The sequence below is a fragment of the Leucopleurus acutus genome, assembly GCF_964270905.1.
Source record: "Leucopleurus acutus genome assembly, chromosome: 16".
Classification (NCBI taxonomy): Eukaryota; Metazoa; Chordata; class Mammalia; order Artiodactyla; family Delphinidae; genus Leucopleurus; species Leucopleurus acutus.
This window is the reverse complement of record NC_139158.1, coordinates 20,738,087-20,764,112: the sequence shown is the minus strand read 5'-3', so window position 1 is coordinate 20,764,112 and position 26,026 is coordinate 20,738,087. Positions and strand designations below refer to the sequence as shown.

General features: G+C 38.9%; 1 protein-coding gene across 1 annotated transcript in view; it reads right to left on the bottom strand.

Moving 5' to 3' along the window:
* USP31 (ubiquitin specific peptidase 31) overlaps positions 1-26,026 on the bottom strand; it is a 69,127-nt gene that overhangs the window by 31,096 nt on the left and 12,005 nt on the right. Inside the window, exons 2-5 of the mRNA XM_082858122.1 lie at positions 4,076-4,213; positions 2,074-2,162; positions 1,891-1,983; positions 1,140-1,275 (exon numbers count right to left, since the gene is read on the bottom strand). Of these exons, the coding sequence (XP_082714248.1) occupies positions 1,140-1,275; positions 1,891-1,983; positions 2,074-2,162; positions 4,076-4,213 (456 nt within the window). The remainder of the gene's footprint in view (positions 1-1,139; positions 1,276-1,890; positions 1,984-2,073; positions 2,163-4,075; positions 4,214-26,026) is intronic.

Genomic DNA, 26,026 nt, shown 5'->3' with positions numbered 1-26,026 from the left:
GAACATGCAAGTATAATTCACTTTCTCCAGCAAGCTGAGGTCAAAAACAAACTTGTAATTACATCACTCATTTAAACAATGCAAAAAGAGCCAGACAGCACTGGAAGATTTAAAGATACAGACAGATCTGCCTCGGACACACACCTAAGCCTCCCTCTTTCTGTCTTTTCCCTCACCTTGAATTTAAAATAAATAAATAAGTAAATAAATCAATGAGCACCTCAAAGTAAGGAAAAATGTGAACATTTTATCAATCTGCCAGTACTTGGCCTATGAAAATATGAGATATTTGCTATATCAGGGCAACACTGCTGGTTGTTTTTGTTTTACTGTGGTAACTTCTCAAATGAGGTCACAGGAGGCCAAAGTACAAAACACCTTTATTAGTCACATGATTACACAGCAGCTTCCAGAAGTTATCTAGGGAAAGCTATTCAGCCACTGGATCATCTTTCCTTGGTAAATTTTAAATAGGGAATTTTTTCCCAAATAAAACCCCAACAGTGAATTGAGTAAAAGAGTATGCAAAAGTATGTCAAGTCACAAACAGGTCAAAATTATTTTCGGTCAATATAACTACTTATCAAAAATTTACCCAAAAAAGAAAGGGAGGAGATACAACTTTCCTTTCTCTTCTCTAAGCAAGGTAAGAGACTCTAGCCTAGCTTTAATCAGAAAATAAACCAAACTGAGCACCTATATGTACTGTACTAGAAATAGGCCCATTCTTATCACCATAATGGGAAGGGATTTTCAAGAGCCACTGGTTGAGTTTTCTAAGCCTCTCTGACCTTCAAATACCACAGGATGCTCTTCCTATTGCCCACATGAGCACCCACAGAATGATTTAAGAGGTGTTAACTAATTATACTTTATAAACAAAGCTGAAAGAAGGTCTTGGTGTAAAGTCATAGCTTTTCCTTTTAAATATATATATACAATTAAATGAAGCATGAGAAGTTTTTGTGTATATTTTTCTCCTTTGGATCCTAATTTTTCATTTTTCCCTCAACACTAGAAACAACTGGTTTTAAATTTCTCTCCAACCATGTTTGGCTGAGAACTGTTACAAAATTCCAGAAGAAAAGAAAGCAACACTTTTGTGGCTCGTGTGTAATCGGTCTTAGCAAGCTTATTACCTGATCAGTGGGGATCTTTGTTTCCATAGACACTGCTTCCCGAAGTCTGGCGACAGTCCCAGACAGAGGCACGGCCACACCAATCCGCATGCAGTGAGAACATTTCCCTTGATACACTACAGTGACATACAGAGGCCTGTACAGATCAAAGTCAGATATTCTTATTAGTCACTTACTTCAACTAAAATATAGAAGCAGGACAACCCTGACCTGGAATCAACAAAACTAAAGCTAACCCACACCTTTAATTGGACCTAAGTAGAACTATCAAACAACAATCAAGAACTCTTTGGAAAAGGCAATACAGCATAATAATAAAGGCAGCACAACAAAAATACAGCATATCAATACTTGGTTCTGTGCTTTGTATTTTCTTTATAACAGCGTAACTCCTAGAAATTTCAAGGAACAGTTTAAATAAAGCAGCTAATTAAAAGTGGAACGTAAGGTCTCTAGAGGCTCTGGAAGGCATTCAGCAACCTTCTCCGGCCCCAATACTATAGGTGGATGACCTATGGGCGGAACAGACTACAACCAGACCAACCAAAAAGACTTGCTTGCCCCATGCACCTGCTCACCCTGCAAACTCAGACAGGCATTTATAAATTTCTATAAGGCCTTAACAATGCCTGTATTCAATTTATCACTAAGCCTATTACTTGTTTAAATATGCAAGAAGCCCCAACAGGAGCCTACAGAGGAAAAGGAACATATAGGAATATAGTCTTAATTGTATTAACTCTGTTCTTACCTTGTGTGGGGTAGTGGAATTGGCAAAGAAATGCAGAGGAAAGGATCAAAAGTGTTGCTCTGCTTCTGGCAATGAGGACATGTCAAAGAAGATCTGCAAAAATAAAAATGTAAGACACTCACATTAAGATCACCTAGAACTACATAAGCACACAACATAAGGGAAATTTTAATTTGCTCGTACCTGTACTGGGCTTGAAAAAGTTCTTGTACGAAAGTGCTACAGACAGGAAAAGACGGTCCCTCGGGCATCATATCAGTCTCTGATGGTGGCTAAAAAAAAATAAAGTACAATTTCACAGACTAAAAGTGCCAGCTCTTGATTAAAGATGAGCCTAAAAATGTCACAGATGTCCTTGACCTCCTTTACAAGATCTGCATCAGATCCAGATGTTTCAGGGAAAGACATCTGCTAAAGGGACCAGAACACAGATGCCGGGGTGTGGGTCACATGGACTCATCGCCTCACAGGCTCTCCCAGACACAGTGCTTATCCGTCTCTCCACCCCATCCAGGCAGTCGGGCAGTCCTTCCCCAGAGCGCTCCAATCCCCCTCCAACTCTCAAAGGGCCCCCTCCAACCTCTTCCAGGAAGTAATCCCAACTATTCAGAAGTGGCCATTCCTCCCCTGCCTAAAGAGAATGTTTTGTCTGGCACGTATCACCTCTGCTGCTTATCTGGGCCTAATTATTCTACTTCACATTTTACTTACCCTTTTCATGTCCCTCCCCCTTACAGTTACTGAGCATCAGCTACCACGTGCAGAGAGCAATGCAAAGGGCATTAAGATACAGAGATAATGAGACACAGTGCCTGACCTTGAGTACGTCTCAATCTAGTGGGAAAGTCAGCCGCAAGCATATAGTCATATGAGAGTACAGATGTTCAGGCACAAAGGACCTTGAATCAGAATACTTCAACAACTTACCAAAACCAGAAATTTAAAACTTGAGGTATATACAATGTTCATTGCAGCACTATTTACAATCGCCAGGACATGGAAGCAACCTAAATGTCCATCGACAGATGAATGGATACAGAAGATGTGGCACATATACACAATGGAATATTACTCAGCCATAAAAAGGAACAAAATCGAGTTATTTGTAAAGAGGTGGATGGACCTAGAGTCTGTCATACAGAGTGAAGTAAGTCAGAAAGAGAAAAACAAATACCGTATGCTAACACATACATATGGAATCTAAAAAAGTGGTACTGATGAACCTAGTGGCAGGGCAGGAATAAAGATGCAGACATAGAGAACGGATTTGAGGACACGGGGGTGGTGGGAAGGGGAAGCTGGGACGAAGTGAGAGAGTAGCACTGACATATATACACTACCAAATGTAAAACAGATAGCTAGTGGGAAGCTGCCGCATAGCACAGGGAGATCAGCTCAGTGCTTTGTGATGACCTAGAGAGGTGGGATGGGGAGGGTGGGAGGGAGGCTCAAGAAGGAGGGGATATGGGGATATATGTATACGTATGGCTGATTCACTTTGTTGTACAGCAGAAACTAACACACCACTGTAAAGCAATTATACTCCAATAAAGATATAAAAAAAATAAAATAAAATAAAATTTGAGGTATAGAAAAGAATTATCAAAAATTTTTAAAGCTGTGAGAGGAGAACACTTTATTTGCATTATATAAATCATTTTACCCATCATACTAAGATTACATAAATAAAAATTGAGAATGAATCACTGTTTCTCAGTAAGTATATTCTAAGGGTTCAGTTCCTACACTCAAATCAAATCCTAACAGCAGAGACATCAATACATTTCCTTTTTGATTGTGTATTCACATTCCAATGATCTACAGACTATGTCTCACTGGAATAGAAAGCAAATTTCTGCTTTAAAAACAGTTTAGCGAGATGGAATCCCTTAATGTCAGTCTAAAGGTAGTCATACATGCAAATGTGTCCCCTCTCATGAGAGTGTAAGCTCCTATCTGACACTGCCAGCACAGTGGTAAACAGGGGAAATAGTCCCTAAGTATCCATGAATTTTATACTCACCCAGAGCTTAGTCAATTTTACTATATTAACTCACTGCAAACTGCAACAACTCCTCAGAGGAGGTTTGGAAGAAGAATCTATACTCACTCCTCACTAGGTTCACCGGTGGCCTGTGCTGCAGCCACTCACTGCTCCCTGACTGCCCTGAGGGCGCGCCCTTACCTTCAGAGGAGGCTGGCCACTCTGCTTCACAGCATGATTGAGGTCTTCATGAACTCGGTCCAAAAGCCACAGCAGAAACTCCTGGGCATCATGCTGGGAATTCCCCCGATACTGCAGTGCATTCTTTGACACAATACTCTACACAGGTAAATAAATCAGCATGAAGAGTTGTGAGTTCCTGGCTTTAAACAGAAACTATTCATAATCCCAAAGAGGAATGCAAGATCTCAAGGGTGTTAGAGAGTACTTCCTGGAAAGACAGCAAATATGAAAACAGATGCTCAATGTAAAAACCTCACCCATGTACCAAAAACTTTTAAATGCACCTACCCAACAATCCTACTTTTAGGAATATATGTAAAGGAAACCATCAACACAGCATGCCAAGACTTCTAAGATATTCATTCACTAATAGCAAAAAAACTGGTAATAACTTGAACATCTTAAAAATGAGAATTGTTATAAATATCAAATCATTATGTTGTTAACCTGAAACTAATGTTATATGTCAATTATACCTCAATTTTTTAAAAAGTAAAAGAAAAAAATGAGAATTGGTTAAATAAGTATCACAGTATTCGATTATAAACCAAAGTATAAAATAACCAAGTCTACGTAAGCTAAATGACTGAGTAAATAAATAAGTGGGAAGAGATAAATCTTCCTTAAAGAAGAATTCTGAATAATTTATGTCAATAATCCCCCCTCCAGGAGTTGGATCTTAACCCCCCAACCCCGCCCCACAACCTTGAATATAGACTGACAGTGACTTGCTTCCAAACTAGAGTATGCAAAGAGGGGTGGCCATGAATGGCTGTAGGTGAACTGGTTAATTAAGATTATGGACTCTGGAGCATATAGCCTGTATTCAAATCTCTCTGTCCTACCACTATTTGTGAGGCCTGGCCTACTCTGCTCCAAAGTAAAAAGGATAATAATGGTTTAGTGTGATGGTCAAGTGAGAATGCATATAAAACATTTCACGTGTAAATGATATATAATAAGCACTCAAATTTTAGCTATGAATATTGGATTTGGAAGTAGGGAGAAAGGAGGGGAGACAACTGCACAAAGAGAGAGCAGTTAGGAGACAAATGAAACAATCAGGCAAGAAACAATAAGGGTCTAAACTAAGTCCGTGAGGGCAAATTTGAGAGAGATTTCAAAATTGGGGCAGTAGAATCAATAGGATTTGTGACCTAATGAATGTGGAAAGTGAGGATGGAGGCATTAATGTCATTCAGGTGTCTTATCTGGATGATGGGCCACTGGTGGTTCCCTTCATCAAGACAAAATAAAAAAGGAAGAAGTCTGGAAAAGAGGATGATGAGTTCCCATTAGAATCCACTATCTCTGAAGTTCTATGGAACCTCCAAATGGAAGTACCTGGCAAACAACTAAAAAAAAAAAAACAGATCTGGCACTCAGCAGAAGAGTCTGCGCTCAGGACAAAGGTTTGGGGGTCAACAGATGGGTGGCACTTGAAATCACGAGTATGGCTAAGACTGCCCAAACAAGATCATGAGAGTTCAAGCCAGAGGACAGAATCCAGAGGACTTCTATATTTAGGGGGCCCTAAAAGAAGACTAAGAAAAGGCCATCAAAGATGTGGCAAGAAAATCAAGAGAATGGAGTCCCAAGAGTCAAGAGAAGAGAGCTACGAAGGAGAGAGTGATCAACTGTATTAAAAGTTGAAGAATGACAAAGTAAGCCAAAGAACGAATAACTGTCCATTGTATTTTCCAATTAATGATAACAGAGATGAAAAGAAGGGGTACCTTTTTAATTATGAAGAAGAACCATCACAACATGATGATCAATTAGATGTGAATAACAAAAAGATGATCTACAAAATTAGAAGTTAAGGAGGAAAAAATCAAAGCAATGCAAATGAGAATATACAAGTGTCACTGGCAAAACTCACTAACTGAACGAAGTGAACAAGGGAGAGAAAGGACCCTGGTAACAAACAAGATTTCAAGTGACTTGAAGGATACCACTTGGGTGCCACCTCAGAAACAGGTACACAAAAGGCGGAGTGAGTGTGGGGAAAAGTCTTCACTACACTACAAAACTTACCCCAGAGGTCAGACGCCACCCACATCACCAAATCTAATTTCTTCTTTCTCAGTCTTCACCTTTTTCATTCTCCCTGTAGCATTTTATATACTTGACATCTTACTCCATCTTGAAAAGGTTTGGCTTGCGGCCATGATTATGTTCTCATTTAGGAGAACCAAAACTAAAGCCACTGGCATGAAGAGCAAAAGAAAGTGAGCTACAGAAGACAGAGACCTCCTAGCAAAGAAAAATGAATCAGTAAAAAAAAAACATCAGCAGCACTAGCAGGTAAACCTGTGGCTGATTCAGGATGGAAGAGAAAGAGATGACTGGTGACACTATATTGAGTGATATAAAGAAGAAATCGGGGATGACACCAAGGTTTTTAGTTTCGGGCTTCGGTGCATAACGAAATCGGGAACTGAGGAAGAGACTGGGGACTGCAGAGCTTTGAACATGTTGAGTTTGAGGTACCTACAGGAGCTCAAGTGAGGTTAGGTCTGGTGCTCAGGAAAGAGATCTGAGCCGGAAAGTTAAATCAGAGCACATACACCTATCATATGAGCATAGAGGAAATAGGGAACATTTAATGAGAAAAGGAGGCAGCTGGGGCAGAATCTTATAGAAGGGACAAGTCACAGAAAAGAAGCCCAAGAAGAAGATAAGAGGTAGCAGCCAGAAGAGAGTGGCATCACACAAGCTGACGGAGAAGAAACCTCCAAGGAAATGGAAACGACGTAAACCACCACAGAAAAGTCAAGTAAGACAAGCACAGAGACGGGTCCTTTGGAATTGCAAATTAAGAGATTGACTGCCTGTGCAATTTCAGTGACACTGATCAGAGAGGCTAAAGGAGAAGAAAAGGTACTGACACTGAATGGTTACAAGAAGACCACTCTTCACATACAAGAAGCTTGGTTACAAAAGGCAGGAAGAAAGATGCCGTAACTCTCTGGAAGGGGCACCTACAGGACAGAGGGACTTAGTGCTGAGGGAAGAAGCTAACAGAAAGGAGATACTTGAAGAAAGAGGATTCTTCAGTAAGGGGAGAAGGAAGGATTCAGAAAAGAGGTAGAGGAACTATCTTAAACAGGAGGTAAGAGAGAAGAGAAGGAGGTAAGGATAGTTATGGATTCAGAGAAGTTATAGACAGGAAGGCAGGGAAGCTTTGTTTGTTTTGTGGAGGAAGCAGAGGCCAATTGCCAAGAGGAAGTTTTAGGTTCAGCAAGGGTAAAGACAAATCTCATGGCATATAGTTGGGGCACACAAAATGCTAGAAGCATAACAAGCTTCTGTTCAGGACCCTCTCCCTTATTTACTCCCAACGGGGAGGGAGAGGTAGTTCTCAGTATATGTATCCTAAGAAACAAATTAGCTGAAATCAAATGCTTCTTTTTGTGTCAAAGCAGATATTTTATGCACGGTGGCCACCAGAGTGGAGACAACACTCAGTTCTTTATCAGGATTGCATTAAATCTGATTCATGCTTCCTGCCACTATCACGTCAACTCATCCAGCATTTATCCTCCAGTCACTCTGTAAAAGGTGCTGTGCTGAAGCTGCTCAACAAGATTTTTGTTGGGCACGACTAAACAAGCAACAGGACTTCTACAACCCTCTGTAACTACGGCCAAAACTGCTCTGGGTCAACCCCGCCCTAAATCACTACATCTCAAACTAAATGAAATTTTAAAGGAAACCTCACTGAACATACACAACACAAAGGCTCCTTTTTCCCTTCACAATGGTGACTTCTTCCCACTGCAGAGACCCAAGGGACTATTTATTTTACTTCTTCCCCAGAGAAACCATAACACAGAATAACCTCGTAACCATCCTTTAGCGTGTGTTACAGAAGGAAGAAACATAGTAGGAGTCAAGAAACCTGGGCTCGGTCTTCCCTGGTGGCGCAGTGGTTGGGAGTCTGCCTGCCGATGCAGGGGACGCAGGTTCATGCCCCGGTCCGGGAAGATCCCACATGCCGCGGAGCGGCTGGGCCCGTGAACCATGGCCGCTGGGCCTGCGTGTCCAGAGCCTGTGCTCCACAACGGGAGAGGCCACAACAGTGAGAGGCCCGCGTACCGCAAAAAAAAAAAAAAAAGAAAAGAAAAGAAACCTGGGCTCAAGCATGGCTCTGCCACACACGGGTGGTTATCTTAGGTAACTCACCAAACCTGATTCCTGGTCATACAATGAAGCAGTTGAGCTGGACCACCACAGAGACCCTGGCATCCCATATCTTCACCCAAGCTCTGTCCCTAGAGTCCCAGCAAGTGATTTGGTTTTTCTTTTGGGCCATATCTGACACTGCTTTGGTTTGTCTTTTATGATTTTTTCTTCCTAATAAATCTTGGTTTATTTGATGTCCTAAAATTAATACTTCCGTATTTTTGCAGTTTTTTAAAAAGTTGATTATCACTAGAATATGTCATCTGTAAATATAAGCATTGCTACAATCTGAGAAACCATTTAAAATTAAATTTGACACTTCTATGAAAAGTAGAGAAGAACCTTCTTAAAATTAACCTTACACATCTGTGTCTATTTTATAGAATTTGGGTATGATTCTGGTTTGTAAAAACATTAAACTGAATCTGTTGCTTTAAATCCTTTACATCCTATTACAAATAAATGTAACCATCATTCTAATTTTCCATTCAGGATGATCCCTAACATCTAGCTACTATAAAGTAAAAGTCAAACACATTTGTAGGGCCTTCAAGCCTCATAAAATTTCTTCTTACCCTTCAAATAAAACCTTAAGGACTAGAACTACAAAGAACTTTTTTTTTCCCTTAAAGGGGAAAAAAAATGAGTTGGAAGCATGGTCCAGAAAAGGAAAAGAATGAAGTCTATCCAACTGGAGCTATAAAACTAGACATGAGGTTCTTTCTTCCCACAGAGCCCTAGTACAGAAGCAGCAGAATCCTGGGCTCCAGCAAAAAGACAGTAATTGGTTCAAGACCAATCATTTACCTGACTCCAAAAAGATGACAAAGTAATGGCTATTGGTGATTGCCTCCCATGGGGAATGGACATGGCAGTACCGGCCTGACATGACTGATCAGGAGTTGGCTTACTCTTTTGGGGAAAAGGCGGCTTGCCAAAACTCATCAAACCAAATCATCACTCACTTTCCTTGATTCTATGCCAGAAGGAACGTAGAATTTATTTTCAGTGATTCTGGGAAAGAACAGAAGAACTTGGGAGGACAATATATTTACATCTTAAGAGAAAGATGAAGTGTAAAAAAAACAGCTGGGTTCATAGATGGTATCTAAAAGTGAAACTTGGTTTCTGGACTGTGCTGGAAAGAACAGAATGATAAGCACTTGTCTTGAGAAAAGCTTCATCTCTTGTATTTGACTTTCTGGACACCTAAGCTGATGAAGAATAATTAACTAAAAACATCGTGGATGAAATTGGTACAAATGGATGAACACTGTAAAACCAGATATGACCCATAAAAAACAGTGATAAAGTGTCCATACAACAGAATTCCATGCCAGGGTACAGAACACAGCCACACTCAACGGGGCTCTCTGTGACCTTCATTCAGCCTTTCCTCCTTTTATTGTCACCTCTGGTGGGGAGGTCTGTTCACATAATAGTACATATGAGGCAGAGAGGCCCTCAGTACTAGCCAGCCGTGGCAACTATGGGCCCTTGAAAGAGACCGTAAGGCCTCCAGACTTTCACACACTTTCCCTACGCCTGGAATACCCTCCACTCCCATCTCCCAAATGCACTGCCCCCGCCTCCTTCCTCAGCAAGATGGAGCTGGGACCCTGGTGGGAGAGGAGAAAGACAGAAGAGGAAGGAAGCAATGGGAAAGGAGTTTCCTTCCAGGATGGAAAGACAACTCGGGAAGAACAGTAGAGAACACCACACACAACCTGTTCATGTGTTCATGTCTGGCCACAGGGAAAAGTGAGTTATTCTGATACAGAGCTCCTTGATCCTTCCAGACAGAGAACTGAACAAAGGTTACCTCAAGTACAGGTGTCCCTTATATCCAAGTTCTCAAGATCCAAACTCAGGAACTAAAACAGATTTGGACAACAACGGATATTTGCAGTTATAAGATTAGTTTTCAGTATTAAACAAACTTATATATACCACAAAGACTTGGTGGCAGGGACTCACCGCTGAAATAAAATATAGGAAAGGGTATATTCTTTTATAAAAGAAAAAACTGTAAAAAAAAAAAAGGATTGAAAAATGGCTACTGCATTTCAAGAAATTATAGCCGAGGGTGGAAGTATGGTCAAGAGCATTAGAGCCAGAATAAAAGGAAGAAATATAAAAAGAAATATACAAGTGGTTCAGCCAGATGAACAATGAGTAAAGATTTCTCAACAGATCATAAAGCTGTATCAGCAGAAAACACAGCAGCAAGAGAAGACCTTTAAGTATTTAAACAGTGGTTGGAAGTTTCTGCTAGAAATGCAACAGAAACAGAAAGACTGGATTCTGAATACCTTGGTTTAAGTCTACTCTTTACTTAAGGTGTAGTTTTTCTGAGCTTCGGCTATCTTTTCTGCAAAATGGGGATGATAATACTTTTCTAAATTTATCATTGTGAGGCTTTAATGAGATCATAAAAGCATTTTAAACTCTAAACACCTGCCGTTATGTAAGTTTCAAAAGTCAAGTAAAAAGCAAAGAATTACCCTATGGTATAGTATAATCCTGGAAAACACCAGAGTAAAAGAGAAGAGAGTATCTAAAGCATTGGCTCTTGACCCTTGGCTGCACATTAGAATCACCTGGGGAAATTTTTTTTTTTTTTAATAAAAACCATGCACGGCAGCAGCCCAGAGATGCTGATTTAATTAGGTCTATGGTGGGACCTGATCATCACTAGTTTTTTGTCAAATGTGACTTTCTTTTTTCACAATTCTATTTCTAATGTGAAGCTGCGACTGAGAAAGAGCATGCTACACCGGAAAAACTCTGAAGTTTCAGTTCCAAAAGCATTAAAACTTATGGGAGGCTCTTTTGTCGTAACTGTATTATATCAGTTATTACATTTTATTCAAATCACCAGAATATATAATCTTACATCTGTCTCCACCACTAGACAGTGATCAGGAATGTCTTATTCCATATTATTTCCCCCAAGCCTAGTGAATAAAATACTTGACACAAAGAATAACAGTAAGTTAATATTTGAGTGCCTGTAATGTATCAGGCTTTATACTAATTGTTTATAGGTGTTATTTCCTATAAAATGAATCCCCAGAAATTCCCTAGGCTGTTAAGTATTAACATCACCATTTACAGATAAAAAACCTTGGGCTCAGTAAAGTGAAGTAACTTGTCTATAGTTACCTCTATTCTTCAACCTCATCTGATTAAAACGGCCTTAAAATATTTTTGCCCATAATCATTTTGTTCAATAAATGATTTTTTCCCTTCGAGAACTCAGGATCCTGTTGGGCTTGAGGTTCTTCATTCTGAACGCCATTCTCAATGCAGACACAAAACACGTGTTGGAGACTGAACTACAGCTGCACCAAGCCTGAGGCTTCTGGGAGTTTATTTGCTTTTAAATAAATCCTTGTTAATCAGTTTTGTTATAATTTGCATTTTTTCCTATGACTGAAACATGGCCCAGAAAGAAAAATGCAGTTTATCTAATTGAAATGTTATTATTCGAGAAATGAGGAGGAATTCGGACTATGTCAGAAAATCAAGGTGCAGCATGTGAAGAACTATAACCTGCCTGAGTGTCCCAGGATGCTAGAGAAAGGAAACCAGAGTCGACCACCATCCCTCGGAGAGCTGCATCTGTCTCTCGTCAACAAATGTAAAGGGGAGTGTTCACCTTGTAATGGTCAAGCTGTTCTGCTGGTGGAGATGATTCTGATGCCGTCTGTCCCTCCCAGAGCACTCTAACAGGCCAAGCCTAGCCAACTCCAAAGTCAGCTTGGGTCACCAAAATGTGTTTATGTATACAATCAAGTAACTCAAGAGTGTCTTCTTTTTAGTCTCCTTGACATTTTCCTACACAATCTAAGATTCTTCCCAACTATAGTAAAATAATGCTTTTTAAAAGCTTTTTTTTTTTTTAAATGGGGAATTTTGGCTAACTACCAACACAATCAAAAAAGCAAACACCCAGCCCTGATGTGACTAAAAGGTCATCATACAGGAAGTGTAATAATCTTCAGCAGTTAAAACTCGAAACAGAAAAACTGGAAAAGCCATCTAAATATCTAAGAAATTATTATATATTCCTACCATGGAACATTACAAATGTTTGAGAGTTTTAGAAAATTCAAAGAAATAAATACATAATAAAATTAAGTGGAAAGAAGATAACAAAACTACGTATGAACTTGATTTCAAACTTTTAAAAAACATTTTAAAAGACCTTTTTTTTATCCTTGTAAGTATACACCAAAACATGAACAGTCATTATCTTAAAGTAGCATATTTTGGGTGAGTGTTCTTTTTCTTCTTTACACATTTCAGTATTCTCCACGTTTTCTAAAATGAATTTGTTGATAATGATAACCAAGTGGTACGTAAGGGTGATCTTCTGATAGCATACCCTAGTATTTCTGACCAAGGAACCCAAATCCTATGCAAAGAAAACAGGGCTGACAAAAACAAACAAACAAAAACAGACCTTATTTCTAGCTGAAGTTTTGGCCCCAAATCCCTGAGAGTCAGGATGCACTATGCTAAGAATTTTTTTCTCTGCTAGACAGACCTAGGGAGCCTTAAATCAAAGTCTTCTGCCTATATTAATCCTAAACCCAAAGCCCAAATCAATCTTTGGATCTTACCAACTGGGGGAAAAAGCAGCCAGCATCAAAGAAAAATTAGGGAAAGAGAAAGAAAAGAATTTATGCCTATAGCCACCCATTAGGGGCCTTTTTAAAAGGCCTCCCTGGCTTGCCGGGTGGGAGGGGAAAGCTTAACCCTAGTAAGAGAAAAAAAGAATAGCAGCATCAGCTTCTTGATCAAGTGGAGGGAAGAAGAGGGGGAACGTGGGCTTGGCTTATGAACTCAGCACATGGCTCTGCTCACCAGCACAGGGGCCAATGATGTTCCTGGCTGAGCGTCATACCTCTCTGGGGTGGAAGTAAAGGGACCTACGCGTCATCGGAGGTGAAATAGGGTGGGAAAGACAAGGAGTGGGGTAGGCATGAAGCCTTGAACTACTCCAAGGCCAAACGTGCATTTACTTCTTCCATAATCAGTGTGTTTACGTTCACTGGCAAAGTATACATCCTCTTGATTTTCAATATATTGGAATTTGATGATAAACAGATCTAAAATGTTTTTGACCAAATAGACAATTTTATAAAGGGGTTCAAAGTATTCTGGAAATAATCTTGCTTTGAATCAATATTCTGTTATTGCATTTTGATAACTAAAGCATCAATTAGTAGTAATCAAGAGATGTTATTCATAAGCAGACAGAGATACAGCAAGTTTCTCTATAAATTATGCATTCATATTGCCATAAACCCAGACCACTCCAAATAAATTTTAACTGGCTAAAGAAGCATTCAAGTCATGGGCCTGCTCATGGGCCTCACTCTTCTCCATACCCAGCACTGTGCATGTTTGATAGTTAAGCCAGGCGGACTAGTAAACTGCACACAGGTGTAGTCTCCCAATCAGTCCTGGCCTCCACCAGTTCTTTCAACCCTCACCACAAGAATCAGGTAGCAGGGACTTCCCCGGTGGCACAGTGGTTAGGAATCCGCCTATCAACACAGGGGACATGGGTTTCAGCCCTGGCCTAAGAAAATCCCACATGCCACAGAGCAACTAAGCCCATGTGTCACAACTACTGAGCCTGCACTCTAGAGCCTGCAAGCCACAACTACTGAACCCACGTGCCACAACTACTGAAGCCTGAGCGCCTAGAGCCTGAGCTCCACAAGAGAAGTCACCACTATGAGAAGCCTGCACACCACAACGAAGACAGTAGCCCGCATTCATCGCAACTAGAGAAAGCCCGTGCCCAGCAACGAAGACCCAATGCAGCCCCAAAAAATCAATTTTTTTTTAATTGAAAAAAAAAGAATCAGGTAGCAGACAACTAGCACAGGTGCAAGCCTCCAGCTTATCCTGGCTCCAGGCTTTTCCTAGAAAAGTGCAACTTAGAACCTTCCCAGTCTAGACCTGGTCTGACTGCCCCAATCTCAGCCAATGTTAGTTGGTACAGGTCTTGTTCATCTGCCTGTAGAATGTGAAAGCTAACTGGAAGGGTATGTGTGAAAACACAGAGAGCAAACAAGAGAAATCTGTGAAATCAAAACAGAGTAATTCCCTAAATTATCGAAATGTTACTCTCATATAGATATCCTCCCACTTTAAAGAACAGATGAAGCTGTCCTACCTCACTATCAACAAAAAAATGCAAATAAAACAATAAAATGCTCTTTTCCATTTATCAACTTAAGGGTTTCTTTTTTGCAACAGTGGGGTATGACAGACATTCTTACACTGCTAATGGCACAACCCTTCTGTAAAATAAACTAACAATATGATTTAAGAACCTTCAAAATAGATAAACAATGACCAAGGAATTTCACTTCTAAATATCCAAAAGATACAGTCAAAATGAAAGATTTATGTAAAAAATATGTTCACTGCAACCAGAAACCATCCAAAAAAAGGTTTACAGTACCTTCATACAGTGATCTAAAGAGTTTTTGTGAAAAAAATGACTAATACAATATGAAAAGACAATCACATAATGCAAAACTGTATACACAGTTTGATCCCAATTATGTTAAAGCATACACAAAAAGGAAAAAATACATTTTCAATTTTCCTCATTCAACTTTTACATATTGTCCAAGTTTTCTACAATATTTTACATATTATATTACTCTTATCCAAATAGATGTTACTCATAATGAATTTTGACAAAAGAAACCAGACACAAAAGATTCCTTACTGCAAATAAAAACCACGATGAGATACCACTCCACACCCACTAAGATGGCTATAACAGAAGACAGGCAATAACAACTGCTGACAAGGATGTAGAGAAACTGGAACCCTCACACACAGCTGGTGGAAAAGGAAAACGGTGCAGCCGCTGTGGAAAACTGTTGGACAGTTGCTCAAAAAGTTAAACATGGAGTCACCATATGACGCTGCAGTTTTACTCCTAGGTATACACCCAAGAGAAATAAAAACATATGTCCACACAAAAATGTGTAGATGAATGTTTACAGCAGCATTACTCATAACAGCCAAAAAGCAGAGACAATCCAAATGTCAATCAACAAATGAATGGATAAACAAAACATGGTATATTCATATAATGGACTATTTTTCAGCCATAAAGGGGAATGATACATGGTATGACATGATGAGCCTTGAAAAACATCATGCTAAGTGAAAGAAGCCAAATGCAAAAGGCCATGTGTTGTATGATTCCATTTATATGAAATGTTCAGAATAGGAAAATCTACAGAAACAGGAAGTAAATTAATGGACATCCGGCACTGGGAGGTTGGGGGCAATGAACAATGACTGCTAACGGATATGGGGCTTCTTTGGGGATAATAAAAAGGTCTAAAATTATGATGATGGAGGCACAACTCTGTGAATATACTAAAAACCACTGAATCACACACTTTAAATGTGTGAAGTATATGGTATGTAAGTTGTATCCCAATAAAGCTCTCTTTAAAAAGAACATATACTTTTACTTCATTCATAATAAAACTCAAAACCAAGCAAAACGAATCAGTGGTGTTAGAAGCCAGGCAAGTGGTTACCTTCGGGTAGAAGGCAGAGGGTAGGGTTTGGGAGGGGGCAAAAGAGGAAGCTTCTGAAGTGCTAACGACAACCCGTTTCTTGATCTGGGTGATATGATATCACATTAGGATTTAGTATTCATTGAGCTGTACACTAATGATGTTATGCGTTTTTCTGTATGTAGGCCATACTTTATTTTGAAGCTCTTAAAAACTGACCTCAAAAAGGAAAACCCTAAAGTTTCTTAATTTAGCCAGACTCTCAGGCCCTAACTCAGCATATTTAGGCTTATTTGAGCCAATTCTATTTATCTGGTTATTTAACTAGAAGCAGATTAGAAACTGCAAAATGCAGGAATGAGGAGGTAGGAGGTACAGGCCCCCAGGATAAAGTAAAACAGGATAAAGCAAGAGAAAACGAAGGAAGGACCTTGAGGGACGATTGTAGGGAGCAAGAAGGAGTATTACAAAAAGTAGAAATAAGAATTCAAACAATACGGCAAGCCAGGACCCTTCATTAAGTCCTACATAGTCCCACTGGCCCCAAAGAAACCTCCACAGTACAGAAGAAGAGTGCAATAGACCGTGCTCATGATAAAGGCTCTAAATCACCGGAGTGTAAAGTATGCCCAGGATTCCCTCCCTGAGAAAGCGAGTGTGTAAGATACGCTATATCAAGCCATCTATCCAAAAAAAGGTTAAACTTTAAAGACTGGATATTTAAATAAATAATTATCTAGGAAATAACTTACATGAAAGACTTACTCCCTCGAAAAGCCAGATGAATGGGTTATTACTGTGTTACTCAAGAAAGATCATACAGGCAGGGGCTTCCAAAAGCAGCCATAAATAAACAAATAAATATTAACAAAAAAAAAGAAAGATCATACAATGACAACAAAATGGCACAGAATATATCATAGTGAGAGATACCCTCCTGGGGGACAGATGCCTCAGTGAGTCCTCTAGCACTGTTACACTGGAGATTTAAATACCACCCTTTCAAAAACAGTCTACAACTCAAGAGGTCAGCACACACGCATGAAAGGTGAGCTCAAAACAATTACAGTCACAAGGCCATACCCAGAGAAAATTTGGGGTGGAACACATTTATCTCTCTTCAGCACTTAGCTGTGGTGTAGGATCCTCCACATCTTCTTCCTACCAGGGTCCCTTTCCTAGGTTCTAGGCTTACTTTCACAGGCTGGGTTGGTGGGTTTTTCCTGCTAAAGTGTTTCCACCACTTAGGTGTAAAGGAACCAGTGGTTATTCAACACCACAGTCTGTGAGGCTGACATTACCACATGGCAATGAAAAGGAAAATAAGGAAACTGAGGCCCAGTGACCACCCCAAGATCTCGGCCATACCAGGATTCTAACTAAATTCAAAATTCATGGGTTCACAGATTTTCAAAAGGAAAGGAGCAGACCTGCACCCTGGCTGCCCCATCCTCCTCCCAGCACTATCCTCTGATGCTGACAACCTGAAGTCTGAGAGAGAACTGGGTATCACCAGGAAGTGGGTGGGGCAGTTACTACAGCCTAACCAGCTGCCTGATGTCACAACAGAGCCTCAAAGGGTAACGACAAACAGGCCTCCAACCTAGCTAACCCTTCCTCCTGCTGGATATGAGATAAAAAGCTGCCAGTGCTCCTCTTTCTCTCCTGCCTGCAGGGAAATGAGGCTACCCTCCTTCCTTCCTGTCACTATTAAAATCCTGAAATCATTAACTAGTAGCTATTTCCCATGAGCTATTGCTTTTAAAGGAGTCTGTCTTTTCTTTAGCTATCCTACTTTATCATAACTTCAGTGGAATAAAGACTCTAAAATGAGGGAGATTTACCAAGCTGTCACTGCACTGTCAAAAAGGGACTCTTATTTTAGGGTAACATTAAAGAATGTTCCAAGTTAATGTATCTTTGTAATTGCTGGGACCACCCCTGGTCAGGAAAAAGGTTCTTTCTACTATGCGTTCTTCTCCAGCTATAGAGAGCTATGGACCTCAAAGAAAAGGTTGAATCTCCTTTCCTACAGTTTAAAAACAGCCTTCCTCTGCTCCCATCGTTGCTCAAAGTAAAGCAGTTACAAAAGTGAGGTCCTGCTCATTCATTCACTCATGAACAAGCACACAAAGGACAGGACCAGATACTATGGGGAATAATGGGAATCAGAGAATTAAAGGTCTGTAGAAATGCCTCTGTTTCTTCATCTGTAAAACAGAAATAATAATATGTATATCTACCTTACAATGTTATAAGGAATACATAAAATAATCCACTGTGCAGGGCATATGGTAAGCACTCACATATTATCTATAGGAAAAAAGCAAGACGAAGAAAATCATGTACGTATGGTGTGCTACTATTTATCTGAATACGAGGAAGATTATGAATACATGTATTTGCTTATATTAAAACAATGAAAGAATAAATCATAAAATTTAACGAGAAAGGGAATAGCATATAGGAATCAGAGACAGAAACTAGACTTCTTTGAACAGATCTTGTTTTGTAGATTTGACTTCAGGCAAATGAATTTTATTTTTTACATAATTATGCAACAAAGCTACATTTTAAAAAACGACTCTTCAAAACCAAAAGCAAAAAGAAACAAATCAATTTAACTGTATACCACAATGGTGACAAAGCCACACTGAGAACTATTCCAAGTGACTTTAAAACATAATAATATGACTATACAGTCCTAGTAGGACATATCCTATGGACAAAAATAAATAAATCTTAAACCTTTTTCAAATACTCATCCTGTTGGTGGTAGTATTGGATTATTCTGAGACTTATGAATGCACTGTGAGATAATGTAAATGAGAATTTACACTAGTGTTAAGAACAGGATTTTCAGCATGGAAGAAAGGAAAAACAGATGTAAGATCAATGAGGTTAAATAAAAACCCTGAAATCCTGAATGGAACTATCAATATGAATTCTTGATTTATTACACCTTTAAAATAAATCACACATTTCCTAGCTCTGCCTACGTAGACACAGAGAAACCAAGTACACCCCTAATGCCCAGACTGTGGTGTCTTAGTACCATCTGCCACCAAAAGGAACTAGGGCTCCTTGAAGAAATGACTGATTCCAGATCTGGAGCAGGAAACATATAAGATGAGCCTTGAAAATCTTAACTTCCTGCATTTTGGTTTGACATCACAGACTACTAGCAGTATTGTGTCAAAAGGACTTGGTAGCCAACTTGTCCCAATGGCCAAAAAAGGGACAAGTTGGGCATAATAAGGTTAATAACTGTAATTGACTGAAACACATCAAATATGCATTTAACTCCATTAATTCATACAGTTACAACAAAAAAAACTCACTAACTACATTTGGAAATCAAGTAATTATTTTGAAATCCAGAAAATAAAGGGAAAAAAATACCACGTATTTATTTTGCCTTTCTTCTCCAAATTTACTTTGGGATAACCAAACAACCGACAAGGGCGAGAGTCTCTATAGAAGTTCTCCAGCTAGTAAGTAAAAAGGAATGTTAAAAGTAAAACATCACCATTTTTCAACCCTTATTGAACTAATGGATCAAGGACTAACCATTGACGACTACTAACACTGCAAGAGACACGACCAGACAAGATAGGCTTCCTGATGGGAGTTTATAACACCTCCCACAAACTAGTTTTACCAAAAAAAAAAAGAAGAGGGCTTAAAAAAACCCTCAAACCTGAATCTCATTAAGCCTCTAGATCTAACTACCATTTTACAAGAAAAGCAAGGACAGAAGAACATTTTCATTGAAACTATGGGAATAAAGAGACAATATCAGACCATGGGAAGCTGCACAGCAGCGCTCTTCACAGTACGATCCACAGGTAGGTGCCTGTCTGTGAACGTTTTTCACCAGTCCATGATGAGATAAGTACAGAAATCAGAGTAAGCATCAGTAACATTTAGAGCAAATCAACAGTAATTGTGTGTCTACTGAATCTAACCATTATTTTTAATGGGGCTGGTTTTATGCATGCCTTTTTTATTTTATTTTTCCGGAAAAGTTTAAATGCCAAGCTAAGAAATTTATACCACATTTTGTATATAAAAGAAAAAGTAAAGGCAATTTTTGAGAAGAGAAATAATGTAGTTACAGATAAGCTGTAAGATTACTCTGGCAGCAAGAAAAACTGCCAATAGGACAGAGTTGAGAATGGGGACGGGTACTCAGGTGGCCACAGACTTGGAATGAGCACCTTCCTCATCACCACCTTCCATTTCTGGAATACTTACCATGTGCAAGTTTCTGTACTAAACCCTTAATTATATCTTCTCCTTTAACCTCATAAAAACCATGCAAGGTTCGAGTTCTGGCTCTGCTACTTAGCAAGTACTAGCACTGAAGCCCTATATCCTAATCGTTTAAATGGAATAGCAATGCTTCTTTCACGGGCTGTTGGGAAGATTAAATGAAAAAGTTGTATATGAATGTACAGTGTAAATGATCTGGCTCCAGGGACTTCCCTGGTGGTCCAATGGTTAAGAATCCACCTTTCAATGCAGGGGACACAGGCTCAATCCCTGGTCAGGGAACTAAGATCCCACATGCCACAGGGCAACTAAGCCTGCACACTCTAGAGCCCGCATGCCACAACTAGAGAGAATACCGCTCACCACAACGAAAGATCCCACATGTCACAACTAAGACCCGACGCAGCCAAATAAATTTTTTTAAAAGAAGGTTAAAAATAAATAAATGGGGCTTCCCTGGTAGCACAGTGGCCCCAGTCCGGGAGGATCCCACATGCCCTGGAGCGGCTGGGCCCGTAAGCCATGGCCCCTGGGCCTGTAAGCCATGGCCCCTGGGCCTGTGCTCCGCAACGAGAGAGGCCACAATAGTGAGAGGCCCGCGTACCGCAATCAATCAATCAATCAATAATCTGGCTCCACACAAATAAATGGTATTTTCATTATGATTATTATTATTTCTTAAATCTCCTGAGAATCAGACAGCTCTGCCTTGCTCTTAAAGATGAGAAGACCAAGAGTTAAAGTCAAGGAATTTAAAAAAAAAAAGAAAAAGAATTTACTAAGCTGGTGATGAGCTTACAAAGGTTCCTGACAGTAGAAGCAACAAAGGCATTTCCTGACCAGTCCTATGCAATCTTCTAATGCGTGAACTGTTTGTTTGTGGACACACTGTTTGCTACCATCCAAGCTCAACAACTGGAGGGAAGAAGCAACAGATGTTGGGTGACTGGCCAATTCCTCTAGGAACTGCCACAGTCCGTGGCAGAAAACAATGATTTCTAAATAGAGAAAGATCACAATCAAATGAAAGACAAGATATCCCGATGTGCTCCACTGCAAAAATGTTGTTTGTTAAACATAAAAGGTCATTTGAGGAACAGCCAATTAACAGAGCAAACAAGAATATTTTTGAAGGAAAAAGCTGCAGAGGACAGAATTTTAAATTACTCAGTTTTCAAAGATTTCTTTTCCATGACTATATATAAAAGGCTTTTTTTGTGGAAACCATGAGGTCATTGTTTTCCTGAGTCTTCACTATAGGAAACAGCTGTGGGGAACTACACAAACAGAGAACACTGCCCTATTTAGCAGCCCCTCATTGTGACAAGTGTATAGATGGGGACAGGAAAAATGCACCAAACCACACACTAATAACAAAACAAAAGTGGCAGAGTCAAACTAAAAACTTCAAGCCACACAAAGGAAGATGTAAAACACCTAACTCAGGATAAGCATCTGTAACTCAGCACAAGCATCTTTATTACTACATCTGTATCAGTTTAAGAGAGATTTCCACATTTTGACCAGATCGGCACATTTCTACATGGCTCACCAAAAACTTAAAACGATTCACTTTACACAGTGCCTGCCTGACATATGAGAGACATTCAACAAATATAATAACAACAACAAACAAGTTTTCCTAGGGCTCTTATGTTCAAATACTATGTGACCTCTCTAAAACTGAACTTATCCACTCACCTCCAGAATCGTTTTCCATTCTGTGCTTCCAGGCGTGAAGAACACCATCCCAAGACACCCTGTTTCAAAACCTCGAAGTTATTTTCACCTCCTCATCTTATCCACCCTTCACGTAAAGCTGCCAAACACTGTCAACTCTGCTTCAAATGTACATTTTTTATATGTTCAAAAGTCAGAGGAAAGGAGCAGGAGACAAGGAAAGGGAAAGAAATAAACTGAATCCAGTCCTATCTATTATGGGGTGTGTAACTCTCCTTTACAATACTACCCAGGGCTCTGTTTCAACTTGTCCAATGATAAAAATACTCAGGTGAGGCATCTCATTCCATTTTCAGACAACATGCTCAAAAAATTCTGTTACTGAGGCATGCCACCCATCTCCAGTTTCCCTCCTCCTCTTGCAAAGCTTAAAGCCTAAGCGTGATCACAGTCCTCAAGTGAGGTCTGACCCATGTGTACAAGAGAAGTGGCCCATCATCAGCACATCTACATTTACAACTGAGGCTGGTCTGCAAGCTGTCCTTCCTTGCTTGTGGCATCTTCAGTTCAGATGGACCAATACATTGTGCACCTCCAACAAAACAATGCTGAATAAGACAGACTCACTGCCCTCGAGGGCCTCGCAGTGGAATGGAGGAGACAGACACGAACAGGTTTAGGAAACAGAATCCTTTTGCCTCGGAGAGGAAATTTTTCTACACTTTTGACAGTCATACAACATGGGGATTATCTGATCCTTGGAAAAATGTACGAATAAATCCATCCAATTCTGTAATCTTTGGGGGGAACAGGCAGTTCTTTTAATAACTCTTGCAATTTCTTCCTCACTTATCAGTCAACCAGGTTTTCTTACTGTAACATTATTATTAGTTTATGGTTTGTTTAAAGTTATGAATTTTATCAGTGACAGGCAGACATTCAGCAAAGATGGTTATCTGTCCCAAACTAATGTAGATATTTAGCACTAAAATTCACACAGGATTGGTTTTTGAAACCTGACAAAATGATTCTAAAATTTGTCTGGAGAACTTTAAAAGAACAGCAAGATAGCTCATCTCTTACCCAAGGTACTGAGTACTTTTCTGCACTGGTTTTAATCAGAAGAAAATATTGCAGAAGAAAAATAAATGTTTCACAGTGGGGGGAAAAAAGAATAGCATGAAAAGAACAGGCAACAACAATGCCATGTGGTACCAATAAAAGTACTGATGAAACAGAACACACAATTCAGAAATAGACCATAAAATTCTAAATATGGAGAAGACTTTTACAAATAAGCAGTGTGATAACAAGGCTGGGTAACAATACCAGTTAACACTCACTTAGCACTGACGGTATGCCAGTCCCTTAGCCAAGTTTTTCTCTTCTTTTTAAAACAACCAAATGAGGTAGATATAGTCTTATCCCCATTTTACAAATGAGGAAACTAAGCCCAGAGAATTAAGTGCCCAAGGACCTATAGCTAATAAGTGCTGCAGCTAGGATTGGAACACAGGCTGTCTGGCTCCCCAGTCCAGGTTCTCAACCACTCAATGTACTATACAAGATGGGAAATCTCAAACCTTAAAATAAATCCCCACTTTACAGTTGCACTATACTAAACCAAACTCCAAATTATTGGAAAGAGAAATATTTTAGAACATAAAAGAAAAAGCTAACAAAAAATAAAAGAGAAAAATTATCCTATATGAAAGCCTAACTTTTCAGCTATACATAACAAAAAATAAGGCAAAGGTACAGGTTCAAAAACATTAAAACCTTCTGTAATACATAAAAGTTAACAAAACTAAAAGAGCAAGAGTCTGAGAGAAGTATCTATATCAAATGTATCAAGTCTTAATGAAGGTGTTACCTTACATCTACACTCTATAAAGAGCTATTATAAAGTTTTTTAAAAAAGAAAAGAAACTTCAAAATCCCAAGGAAAAAAAAAAAATCCCAAGAGACACCATGACCAAGTAGGATTTATTTCTGGAATGAAAAGGGGTTCAACATATGAAAATCAATCAATGTAATATGCCACATTAATAGAATGAAAGAAAACTACCACACTATCATCTCAATTAATTCAGAAAAAGCACTTGACAAAATTCATCATTCTTTCATGATAAAGACACTCAACAAACTAGGAAAAGAAGAAAACTTCCTCAACATGATAAAGACCATATCTGAAAAGCTCACAGCTAACATCATACTCAATGGTGAAACACTGAAAGCTTTTCCCCTAAGATGAAGAAACAAGACAAGGATGCCCATTTTCACCACTTCTATTCAACAGAATATTGGAATTTCTAGCCAGAACTAGGCGAGAAAGGGGAAGGGTGGGAGAATAAATTAAGAGTTTGGGATTAGCAAATACAAACTACTATATATAAAATAGATAAACAACAAGGTCCTTCTGTATAGCACAGAGAATTATATTCAATATCTTTTAATAAACTATAATGGAAAAGAATATATATATATGAATATATATAACTGAATCACTTTGCTGTACACCAGAAACTAACACAACATTGTATACCGACTATGCTTTATCTAAAAAAAAAAAAGTATCCTAACTGGAAAGGAAGATGTAAAATTATCTCTGTTTGCAGATAATATGATCTTATATGTAGAAAACTCTGAGGACTCACACACACAAAAAAACTGTTAGAGCTAACAGATGAATTCAGCCAAGTGCAGGATACAATATCAACACACAAAAACCAGTTCCATTTCTATACACTAGCAATGAACAATCCAAGAAAGGAAATTAAGAAAACAGTTCCATGTATAACATCAAAAAGAATAAAATACTTAGGAATAATCATTTAACAAAGGAGGTGAAAAACCTGTACACTGAAAACTACAAAACTTAAGCGAAGGAAATTAAAGACAACATAAATATTAAAAAAGACATTCCATGTTCATGGATTGGAAGACAATATTGTTACAATGACAATTCTACCCAAAACAATCTACAGATTTCAGTGCAATCCCTATAAAAATCCCATTTTCTGCAGAAAGAAAAGCCTATTCTGAAATTCAAATAGAATCTCCAGAAACTCCAAAGACAAAACCATCTTGAAAAAGAAGAACAAATTGGAAGGACTCAAACTTCTGATTTCAAAACTTACTACACAGCTACAGTAATCAAAACAGTGTGGTGCTGAAACAAAGACAGGCATATAGATCAATGGAATAGAATAAAGAGCCCAGAAATAAACCCACACATATACAGTCAATTGATTTTTGACAGGGGCACCAAAACCATTCAACAAAGAAAGAACAGTAGTCTTTTCAACAACAGTGCTGAGAAAACTAAATATCCACATGCAAAAGAATGAAGTTGTAACCTTACCTTACACCATACATCAATACAAGAGTTAACTCAAAATGGATGAAAGACCTATATATAAGAGCTAAAACTATAAAATTTTTAGTAAAAAACAAAGACGGAAAACTTCATGACATTAAATTTGGCAATGATTTCTTGGATATGATACCAAAAGCACAGACAACAGAAGAAGAAAAATAGACAAACTGGACTTCATCACAGTTATCAAGAGAGTGAAACAACCACCCACGGAATGAGAGAAAATACTTGCTAATCATATATCTGATAAAGGATTAATATCCAGAATATATAAAGAACTCCTACAACTCAGCATCAACAACAAAAAAATTCAATTCAAAACTGAGGAAAGTATTTGGATAGACATTTCTCCAAAGAAGATATACAAACAGGCAATAAGCCTATTGCTTGAAAAGATAGTCCAAGACATCAGTTAAGTCATTAATGACTAATGATCATTAGTCATTAGAGAAATGCAAATCAAAACCACAATAACCACACACGCTAGGATGGCTATTATGTGAAAACAAAAATGGAAAATAACAAGTGCTGGCAAGGATGTGGAGAAACTGGAACCCTCATGCATTGCTGGTGGAAATGTACAATGGTGCAGCCACTGTGGAAAAGTCTGACAGTTTCTCAAAAAGTTAAACACAGAATTACTACATGACCCAAAAGAATTAAAAACAGGGACACACATAGATACTTGAATGCCTATGTTCATAGCATCATTATTCACAATAGCCAAAAAGCAGAAACAATGCAGTTGTCCATCAACAGATGAATGGATAAACAAAATGTAGTACATACGTATAAAGGAATATTATTCTGCCATCA